Source organism: Musca autumnalis, unplaced genomic scaffold, assembly GCF_047663935.1.
Source record: "Musca autumnalis isolate F117 unplaced genomic scaffold, ASM4766393v1 scaffold_1, whole genome shotgun sequence".
NCBI classification, from domain to species: Eukaryota; Metazoa; Arthropoda; class Insecta; order Diptera; family Muscidae; genus Musca; species Musca autumnalis.
In genome coordinates this window covers 314,215,348-314,227,159 of record NW_027411644.1, presented here as the reverse complement: position 1 = coordinate 314,227,159, position 11,812 = coordinate 314,215,348, and the positions used below count along the sequence as shown (strand labels likewise).

The 11,812-nt window shown below is 34.4% G+C and overlaps 1 protein-coding gene across 1 annotated transcript; it reads right to left on the bottom strand.

Moving 5' to 3' along the window:
- Positions 1–649: 649 nt before the first annotated feature.
- Positions 650–1,142, bottom strand: LOC141391477 (uncharacterized). The gene is made up of 3 exons (XM_073964355.1): positions 1,056–1,142; positions 864–984; positions 650–797 (listed from the first exon to the last, which is right to left on the bottom strand). The coding sequence occupies exons 1-3, from the start codon at positions 1,138–1,140 to the stop codon at positions 683–685; spliced, it is 321 nt and encodes a 106-aa protein (XP_073820456.1). The 5' UTR covers positions 1,141–1,142; the 3' UTR covers positions 650–682.
- Between the last annotated feature and the right edge of the window lie 10,670 nt (positions 1,143–11,812).

Genomic DNA, 11,812 nt, shown 5'->3' with positions numbered 1-11,812 from the left:
TATCGACGTCGTATGAACCACGAGCTATATAAGCTATTCAAAGACATGAATATAGTTAAACGTATCGAGATGCAACGATTGCGTTGGCTAGGCCATATCATGAGAATGAGCGATGATGAACCCGCTAAAAAGGCGTATGAATACATGCCACATGGCGGTACACGCAGAATCGGCAGGCCTAAGCTTCGATGGAGCAAACAAGTGGATGAAGAAATGGAAAGGCGCGGTATTCCAAAAAGTCAAGCGAAAAACAGAGAAGAATGGAGATCTTTTCTTATTTCGGTCTATGGAACAAATGTTCTGTAATGGGCCAACTAAGTAAGAACAAATCTCGTTTGTAATTATGTTGGTACAATGAGGAAATAATTGTCACACCAATGTACCGGATGTACAAAAGTTTTTTGTCATCGTCGATACCTTCTCACAAAACCGTTTGACTTTGTGTGCAAAAAATTAGTATGCATATCTATAAAACATCAGTATTTAGCTCTACTTGATTGGTGGTTTATTGACTAAAACCACCATTTGGGAGAATTGACAACTGTTCGTTCAGAGAAACATTCCAAACATTCTACTTAGCTTTGCAACAAAAAACAAACATCTTCCTATTTAATTAATTCATTTATATTTTTACAATTTCCACCAACAACTGAAGTGCTAATTACAACAAGGCATTTTCATGCTAATCTAAAGGACAGATAATGTGCTCTTCACAGCAGTCGGGATAATGGGCACTAGGATTAACGTAATCATTAGTTATTACCGTGCATCGTGACATATCAGCTTCACCCATACAACTAAAATATGAAATATTTTACATTAAAGAATTACTGTAAATAATATTGGTAGAAGAAATGGCTTACCTTTGAATTCTACCACTGCCATCGTCACCATAACAAAATACCTGAATACATTTTCCCTCGGGATAACCACTTTTGCCGGGTGACAAAATTAGACCTTCGTATACACACTTACCGGGATGTTCTAAAAAAATATATTATTAATATGTTTATAAACATATTAAGTTTATAAAAAATATTATTTGTAATATTTACCAGGATCTGCCATTTGAACAAACACTGCAGCAGCAAAGTTGCTACAAATAATTGAAAATATTATTAGAAATCCGAATAACTTCATGTTTAAACGTAAACTGTTAACTATCAACTGTGCGACAAAGAATTTATTCATCATCGGGTTGTGCTAAACATTTTTCACTATCGCGAAAAAAATAATGTTTGGCCACAAAGGCCACAGAAAATGGAGCACACATGTTATTGTTAATAAAACACTAATGTGTTTATATGTATGTACGTATGTATTTGATACACATAAATTAAAATCTATTATGAATGTTAAGGTTAACTTTCTTTACGATGACTTATTTGCCGCTTATGCAATAAAATTGGAAATTTAAATAAACTCGATTTACTAAATTCAGTGCAATGTAAACGTGCTATTATGATAAGATACTTGATATCGAAATCACTATTCAGCGGCAACCTCATAATTTGTAGTGTCAATGAGCTGGCCATAATTTCGAAATAGCCAAAGTGTTTTTTAGAATTAATGCAATTTTCGATTTATGGGGACTGTACAGTATTTGCATTATTTGCAACCGCATGTCAACCGAAAAATGTTCTTGGAATTGGAAGCAGTAAATTTTGAAATTATCATTAGGCGACCCTATCGATGAGTTTCACCCTCTCATAATTCGCGAATTGTTGACATATTCTATATAATAGTCTTTAATTCTATCATATACATGTTTTTTAAAATTAAGTGTTTTAGAAACACGGTGCTCTTGAATCAAATTTAAATGGAAAGTGCTTACACCTGGGAAGTTTTTGCGGATTCTGAAACTACAATGTTCATAGATGAGAAAAATCAAAAAACAAAAAAATCGCCGGAGCGCTTTTTAAATAAATCGCGATTCAAGTTGATATTTTTAGGGGTTGTTTAGGTTTTCACGATTTTTCTTAGAAACCGCAAGTCCTATCAAAATGAGACTGAAGAAAATGTTGTAGCTATGAAAATTCTCTACAAGATTGACCTTTAACGTGTTTTCGTAGGTTTTAACATTTTTGAGATATTGAAGTTCAATTTGGGACAATGCACTGACTGTTTCGCCCCCTTATAAAACAATGTCATGAAGGGTGCGCCTTAACTAACTTTTAATGAAAACCGCTTACAGAGGGGAAGTTTTTGTGAATTCTGAAACAGCAGTATTCATAAATGAGAAAAATCCAAAAACAAGAAAAAATCGCTGTAGGGATTTTTTAAATAAATCCCGGTCAAAATTAACATTTTTAGGTGTTTTTTAGGTTTTCACGATTTTGCTTGGAAACCGCAGGTCCAATCGAAATGGAACTAAAGAAAAGGATATAGCTGTGAAATTTCTCTACAGGATTGACGTTTTTGATTTGTACTCAGGCTGTACCATTTTTGAGACAAAGAAGCTCAGTTTAAATTTGTAGATTTTTTTGTTAGGGTTTCGCGATTTTGCTTGAATACGGCAAGTCTTATCGGCATGGGACCTGGGAAAATCTCACAAGACTGGCTTATGTAATTTTTCCTAGGTTGTACCATTTTTTTAGATATATAAGTTTAAGATGGGAAATTGCAGTCATGACATTGTTTTATAAGGGGGCGATACAGAATTGAACTGAATTTTAATTGTCCCGATTTGAACTTCTATATCTCAAAAACGGTAAAACCGACGAGAATTTTGATAGCTACAACATTTTTTTTATTCCCAGTTTGATGGGACTTGCAGTTTCCAAGCAAAATCGTAAAAACCTAAACAACCCCAAAAAATGTCAACTTGAATCGCGATTTATTTAAAAAGCGCTCCGGCGATTTTTTTGTTTTTGGATTTTTCTCATCTATGGACATTGTAGTTTCAGAATCCGCAAAAACTTCCCAAGTGTAAGCACCCTCCATTTTAATTTGATTCAAGAGCACCTTGGGAAGGGTCTCATAATATCGATCATTAAAAATAACCTCTTAATATATTTGTCCCATTTGACCACCGAGCTGGTTGTAATTTGGTATTTTGTGTCTCCAGAGGCTAAAAAAATATGTCTACGAAATTTTGTTTACATAGGTCCACGTTTTGGTATAGCCCCCATATAACGCCCCATATATAGTACGCGTCATTTTAAGATATTTTGAATATATTGGTCCCATTTGAGCACCTAATTGGTTGTAATTTGATATTTTGTGTCTCCAGAGGCTAAAAGACCTTTATACCAAAGTTTGTTTATATAGGTCCACGTTTTGGTATAGCCCCCATATAACGCCCCATATATAGTACGCGTCACTTTAAGATATTTTGAATGTATTAGTCCCATTTGACCACAGAATCGGTTGTAAGTTTGTATTGTGTGTTTCCGGAGGCTAAGAAATATTTCTACCATCAAATGTTTATATAGGTCCAGGTTTTGATATAGACCCCATAGGACGATTTCTCCCGATTTTCTGTATTTGGAAGGTTTTAGCCTCATTATCGCAGCGAAATTCCTGAAACTTGGTATTTAGTCTTCGTTAGGGGTATAAAACTTTCCCCCGGAAATTTGTAGGTATAGGTCCACGGCTTCATATAGCCCCCATAGGACGGTACCTCCCGATTTTCGGTATTTTGAAGGCTGTGGCCTCAATATTCCACCGAAATGGCTGAAATTTAGTGGTTAGTCTTCATTTGGGGTATAAAACATTCCATATGAAATTTGTCGGTATAGGTCTACGCCTTCATATAGCCCCCATAGAGCGGTACCTCCCAATTTTCGGTATTTTGAAGTTTGTGGCCTTAATATTCCACCGAAATGGCTAAATTTTGGTGGTTAGTCCTCATTTGAGGTATAAAACATTCCATATGAAATGTGTCGGTATAGGTCTACGCCTTCATATAGCCCCCATAGAGCGGTACCTCCCAATTTTCGGTATTTTGAAGTTTGTGGCCTTAATATTCCACCGAAATGGCTAAATTTTGGTGGTTAGTCCTCATTTGAGGTATAAAAGAGTTTAGTACTTTCATAAACGAAATAAAACTAATTGTTCCTATTCACTTCAATACAGTTCGTGGTGGAGGGTATAACATGTTCGGCCTGGCCGAAGTTAACGCTTTTCTTACTTGTTTTCTTTCATTTTTTTTTTTTCAAAATGATAGGAAAAACTGCGAAGATTATGAAAGTAGAGCTAAAAATTTGAGACACGTGTATCGGCGTTTTTAAAGTTTACATCGGAAAGTAACGAAAGTAGGCGGGGCAAGATCCGCCCATTTCTAGTTTTTTCGAAATATTCGAGTTAAAATATCTTGGAATCCTTGCATTTTAGATATAGAGTGTCTTTGGCAACTTTAGTTAGGAGGATGTGGGAAATATTTCGTAAAAAAATTTTACCCTCATGCGCTTCATCAAAGGGGTCTGTTTTTTCCTTTTTTCGAAAATCGTTCAAAAACTCCTTTAAAGCGTAATCACATCAAATCGAAAGATTCAACAAAATTGTTCGTCATAAAATATTACTATAGGTCTCAGACTACACCAAATCTGTAAGTCTTATCTAATCGCCCGGAATCTCTTAAAATGAAAAACACGTTTTAGGTTTAAAGTCGGACTTCATCTGAGTTTATTCAAAATGGTGCCACAACACATAATTTTAGAGAGATGACGTCAAAGACAAAAATATTCTTCGTCAAATTTCACTGTGGGTCACCAAAGAAATAAAATGTCTATTTACATTATACATCATGAAAATATCAGTATCAATTTTGCTGAAAAGACATGAAAATATTTCCCAATTTTTTGTTGATTTTTTTTTTTTCCTTTTTTTTGAGTTGATACGTGAAAGTAATATGAAACTTGGTTCTTGGTGAAAAGTGTCAAAAGATGAAACGATTTCACAGAATAAACCATATATCTAGGCATACAATTTTCCTAAGAAAATTAGATTTCAAATTTATATATTTTAGGATGAAATTATTTTAATTTTCGACTGTTAATTTTACATAATTCCATACTGCTTCAAAATCTAGCAAAATCCTTCACTTTTTGGGGATATTGTTAAAAAAAGAAATATTCCAAAGGAAATTTTACTATGATGAAATGTTGCTATATAAAAGAAATCTATAACCATAACATATAATATTCTTAGCAGCCCTTGTTTTTGATATGGGGTTTAGGGCCATATTTTAACATTTTTATCCAGATTGTCGTTGTGATTGGACTCTATAAATATCATATTGATGGTTTTTCGTTATGATTTCATACAGATGATGTTGTGCCCTCCATTTAAACAGCTTATGAAATATTTGTGGTGAATATATATTTGAAAAATAAATAAATTATAATTTACGTGGCATCAATGTAGAGAGCTGTTGGCATCAATGTAGAGAAAAATGGGTTGTGGGTTGTTGCACAGTGTTATTTTTAATGATCGATATTATTAGACCCTTCCTAAAAAAACTTCATTTTAAAGAATATATCATCGAATTAAAGAATATTATATAGAATATGTCAACAGTTCGCAAATTCTGAAAGGATGAAACTCATCGATAATCAAATGATAAATTCAAAATTTACTGCTTCCAATTCCAAGAACATTTTTCGGTTGACATGGTATCAAATATTTTGGCAAATAATGCATATCACAAATGTTGTCAAATATTTCATATCCTATTTCAAAAAAATGTTCATTTTTTTCGCGCTACATCAAAGATTTTTGGTACATAGATTAAGAAACAAATTCCCAGTACGAATCCGCTCGCGAGACAGTTTTTTGTTGATGCGGACAAAAGTTATGGCGGTTTTATTTTCGTTTTAAGGAAAAAAATATTATAAAAACGCTAATTATTTTACCGCGAGCAATTGCTACTAAAAAGTTATCTGGAAGTGGCTTGAGTTAGTAGATTGCATAATATTTGTTAAATATCACTCAGTACTCGCGAAATGTATAATAAATTGATAAATTATTAAATGTAAGTCAACTTTTTTCAAAATAAAGTTTCGATGTCACAGCCAAAATAAACACATATCAGCAAAAATTTCTAAAATCGTCTTTTCCTTTTCAAAAAAATCAAAAAAATTTTGATACTACATCTATGATTTTTGGTACATAGATTAAGAAAAAAGTCGTCATTCCAAATCTGTTTTCGTAACCAACTTTGATCGTTGCGCGCAAATGATATGACCGTTTTAATTATGCTAATTAGAAAAAATTTAAAAAAAAATCGCGGCTTAATATAGTAAGCTGTTATATCCTATTATCGTTAACTTAATAGGCACCCTTTGCGATTATGCAAAAAAAAATTCGAAAAGTTTCAATGGATTCGCGAAAAATTAAATTTGTTAAATAATTTCACGTATTTACAAACATATTTTTGGAACAATAGCGCTTATACTTACAAAAAAAAAAAAAATATAAAAAAATTATAGCAGCCTCCAGACATTGTGAGTAATAAAATGAAACCTAAGTCGTGAAGTTTGGAGCTATAGTATTCACGTTACTTACTTACTTAGTTGGCCCATTACAGAACATTTGTTCCATAGACCGAACTAAGCAAAGATCTCCATTCCTCTCTGTTTTTTGCTTGACTTTTTGGAATACCGCGCCTTTCCATTTCTTCATCCACTTGTATGCTCCATCTAAGCTTAGGCCTGCCGATCCTGCGTGCACCGCCATGTGGCATGTATTCATACGCCTTTTTAGCGGGTTCAACATCGCTCATTCTCATGATATGGCATAGCCAACGCAATCGTTGCATATCGATACGTTTAACTATATTCATGTCTTTGCATAGCTTATATAGCTCGTGGTTCATACGACGTCGATATTCACCGTCAACGCAAATCGGCCCGTAGATCTTTCGAAGAATTTTCCTCTCAAACACACCAAGCACTGCCTTATCTGCTTGCGCAAGTACCCATGCTTCGGAGCCATACATTAGCACGGGTAGTATCAGCGTTTTGTATAGTGTTATTTTTGTTTGACGAGATGTGGCTTTGTTTTTAAATTGCTTGCTTAGACCATAGTAGCATTCTTCTTCTTATGTCACAACTGATGTTGTTTGTTGTGTTTATGGCAGTGCCGAGGTAGACGAAGTCTTTAACTACCTGAAAATTGTAGGTACCAACTTCCACAGTTTGTCCGAGCTCTATGGACGCTTTGCGCGTCGACACCATCAATGTGGTCTTTTCGCCAGACCCTAATTCGCAGATTCTGCTTCGACCTTCCTAAAGGTATCAGTTACTTCCTTTACTGATCGTCCCATGATGTCTACGTCATCAGCATAGGCAAGTAACATGTGGCTATTGGTGTAAATTGTGCCATTTCTTTTGACATTTGCATCTCGTATTACCTTTTCAAGCAAAATGTTGAATAGGTAACACGAAAGGCTGTCTCCTTGTCTGAAACCTCTTTTGGTACAAAATTCTTCGGAGAGGTTCTTTCCAATTTTAACTGAGGACCTAGTATCAGTTAAAGTCATCTTACAAAGCCGGATGAGCTTTGCGGGGATACCAAATTCAGACATTGCGTGGAATACCTTTGATCGGAGGGACTGTCGAATGCTGCTTTATAATCGACAAAAAGGTGAAATGTGTCGATCTGCATCTCTTGGGTCTTCTCTAGGATTTGCCGCAGGGTAAATATCTGGTCAATGGTGGACTTGCCAGGTCTAAAGCCACATTGGTATGGTCCAATTATTTCGTTGACCATTGGCTTTAGTCGTTCGCACAATATCCCTGACACTATCTTATAGGCAATAGGGAGAAGACTTATGCCCCTATAGTTGGAGCATACAGTCTTATCTCCTTTCTTGTGGACGGGACATAGGATGCTAAGGTTCCAATCGTCGGGTACGCGTTCTTCCTGCCAGATGGTGCTAACTAGCTGATGCATACACCTTATATAGTATTCACGCTATTTGCAAAAATACAAAGAAAATATGACGAAAAAAATAAAAATTATGTTATTCTAATTTTATTTTTTTATGGTTTTATAGGAAAGGTTGAAGAAAAAATGTTTGAGTTCTTCGTCATTTTCGTCCAAATTTCACGCAATAATGAAGATATTCCGTTGCAACAAATTATTCGCTTATAGTTTTCCTATTGGCGAATATTTTTAGAATATTATATTAAATCACAAGGAATTCCAATTGTGGCATAAGATTAAAATAATGTTATATTGAATATTACAACATTTGAAACGTATATAAACCGCGTAATAGTGAAAATGACATGATGCGCTTCCGATTTTCCAACACAGCGAATAAATCCCTTTTATTTCATGTACAGTTTTTGAAATTCTATTTGGCGACCACGATGTAGCATCTGTTGCATATTAGGGCGCAAAGTACAGTAAAATGGTCATAATTTCCACGAAGTTCATTTACATTTTATGCGCATCCGATTTCGATGATAACCTTTAAAAAATACATCATTTGATGTCGTTTCATTGCGACCCATCAAGAACCGTGGATGTAGCATCGCACTTAAATTTTAGAAAAAATCAATTGTATCTCCGGATTAGCGATAGTTTTGAAATTATGTTTTCGCACATTTTAAACAGGCATATTGCTCTATTAATTTCCGTAAAAATTACACTTCCAAAACGCGTTTCAATGCGCGCAATTTTCAAAAACATTTTTTGCATATTTTCGAAATTTGAGGGGTATTATATCCGCCGATCTAGTGGACGGATTTGGACGAATCATGGCTTATTAGATTCAGAACGTAAAAAAACTAAGTTCACGCGGGTTTCACCGACAATTTAATGGCAGTTGCAAATTTTGAATCAAAAAACAGTTTTTTTATAAAAATTTACGCACAAAAATTTCGACTTTAAGCTGAGATTGTTGTGAACCTTTGAAGGCTACACGCCCGAGTTATGCATCAAAAAATGCGTAATCGCGAGTACTACAATCTTATAATCAGTTTTTATATCAGCACAGTTGCGCGTCCCGATTAGAGCAAAAATTCAAAAAACCCAATTTTTCAGTCTTCAAAATGTCAGCATCCGTTTGAGATTGATGCAGTGGTTATATTAAAAAATCATACATTAGAAACTTCATCTCTGAAGTGTATTCTTTAACTTCTTCTTTGAACATTATACTCTACATTGTATTGTAAAGCCATTAATTGAAAATTGACTTAAAAAAACTCGTTTCCTTCAACGATTTTTTCCTATTTTTTACATTAATATGACCACAGCTTCCGCTCAAATTATAATTTTAAGAAATCCATCGGTGAATCGTGCTAAAACAGTTTATTTTACCTAAATGCGTTCAAAAGTTATGGTATATAACAACAATTCGCGAGTTACAATACGTTATACCTCAGTTTCAACATAAGTCAATTTTCTACAAAAAGGGCGATATATTGGTTAAAAAAATAATTTTTTGTTTGAAAAAATATTTTTTCACATTCATTATGTAGTATAAAATTTTGGAAAAATCTATAGGAATACTTCCTTCATTTTGCTTAAATCTCCCATTAAAACATACGGATTTTGGTTTATAGACATTCATATAAAAGCTTTCCTATTGAGGAAGATAATTGGGTTGCTGAGGATACATCTCAAGGCTTCTGAAATGGAAATAGAGGTCACATAACCCATTTTAATTTATATGCATTTTAAAATACGGGTAAATCGCGTAATTATCAAAATCATTTTGTCCGCATATGATTTTCATGTACAGCAAGACCATATCTATTAATTTGTATATATTTTTTCGAAATTTAATTTGGAGGCTAAGATGTAGCATCGACTGCATATTAGGACTAAAAAACCTATAAAATATCGCTAATTTGCGCAAAGTGAATACAATTTTTGTCCGCATCCGATTTCAATGTCCACCATGAAAATCTACATCGATATATATATATTTCAAGGCGATCAATCAAGAACCGTGGATGTAGCATCCCATACTATTTTTTGGGATTAAATGAATGTAGTTTTCTTATCATTGCAATTTTCAAATCTCTGTTTCCGCTAAAACGAAGATGCTGTACTAGTTGTTTCATTGCAGTGGAAACGAGCCGCAGATAAAATACCCGATATTTTCAAAAACATTTTTATGTGATTTTTCTACTTTGGAATTTCTCGTAACTCGCGTTTTAGTAGATGGATTTTCACATCAAGTACGAGGAATTCGAATGACAATTGTAAAAATTAGGCCCGAAAAATATGATTTTTAGAAAAATGTTCGCACAAAATTTCCGTATTTGGACGCAGATTTCTATGAAGCAGTGTAGACTACATTCACGACACATATATCAAATAACTCAGAATCGCGAGTTCTACAATCCTATAAACGATTTTTTGAAAAACCTTTTTGCGGAATGATATTAGAAGAAAATGTCAAAAAAAAAAACTGTAAATCTGGCTTCAAAATGTCAGCATCATTTAATGGTAGAAGCAGATCAAATTTTGAAAAGTAATTCATTAGTGAGATGATTCTTATTTAGTTTGCTTCCACTTTTACTTTGACAGGAAAATCGGGAAAAGTTTGGTTTATTCACAAATCAAGAGAAAACAAAAAACAAGTGAGTAAAGGCTATAGTCGGTACGGGGCCGACTATGTGATACCCTACACCACTACCTCTGTGCATAATCTTTTCACTCGAAAACATTTCTTTTAGGGAGATACGAAAGTTTTCACCTATCTGGCTTTTATACCAAATGACTTAAGGCGAACTGAACCAAAATAATTAATATTTAATTTTATATTTGACATCTTTGTAAAGGTGACATTTTCCACTTTCCTTGCCAGGTCTTGCTTTTTATATACCCCTTATAGACGCTGAGATATTTGCTTTGGAATAAAATGTTGACTTTTTCTCCAAATAAATTGCTCATTCCGACCCCTGGATATTATCCGACCATCACCAAAATCAATAGGCTTCTTCCCCTCCGGGACCCCCATCAACACCCAAAATTTCGTGACGATCCGATCAAAATTGCAACCTGTAGCGTGATTACAAGGTTTAGATGGACAGACGGACGGACACACAGATCGACTCAGCTCGTCGAGACATTCATTATACCCTACACCACTATGTGGGGAGGGTATTATAAGTTGATTTTGGCCAAAAAGTTTGTAACGCATCGAAATAATGGTCGTAGACCCATACTTATATATATCAAAATGAATGTCTCGACGAGCTGAGTCGATCTGGCTTTGTGTGTCCGTCCGTCCGTCTGTCCATCTAAACCTTGTAATCACGCTACAGGTCGCAATTTTGAACGGATCGTCACGAAAGTTTTGGGTCCCGGAGGGGAAGAAGCCTATTGATGGTCGGATAATATTTAGGGGTCGGAATTGGCAAAAACGTATGTGGATAAAAAGGCAACGTTATTTTCCAAAGCGAATATCTCAGCTTCTATATGGGGTATACCAAAAGCAAAACCTGACAATGAAAGTAGAAAATATCACCTTTCTAATGATGTAAAGTAGGTTCTTGTACAACACTACAAATTATGAGGTTGCCGCTGACTAATGATTTCGATATCATTTATCTTATCATAGTAGCACGTTTACATTGCACTGAATTTAGTAAATCGAGTTTATTTAAACTGCCAATTTCATTGCATAAGTGGCAAATAAGTCATCGTAAAGAAAGTTAACCTTAACATTCATAATAGATTTTAATTTATGTGTATCAAATACATACCTACATACATATAAACACATTAGTGTTTTATTAACAATCACATGTGTGCTCCATTTTCTGTGGCCTTTGTGGCCAAACATTATTTTTTCGCGATAATGATGAAAAATGTTTAGCACAAACCGCTTTTAAATTCTTTGTCGCAC

What these genes read in the sequence shown, in the direction of transcription:
- LOC141391477 (XM_073964355.1), bottom strand. Translation starts at nt 1,140, where the DNA reads ATGAAGTTATTCGGATTTCTAATAATATTTTCAATTATTTGTAGCAAC. An exon ending in TGTTCAAATGGCAGATCCTG is followed by an intron (nt 985 to 1,055) that starts GTAAATATTACA and finishes ATATTTTTTTAG; the next exon opens with AACATCCCGGTAAGTGTGTA. An exon ending in GGCAGTGGTAGAATTCAAAG is followed by an intron (nt 798 to 863) that starts GTAAGCCATTTC and finishes TTCATATTTTAG; the next exon opens with TTGTATGGGTGAAGCTGATA.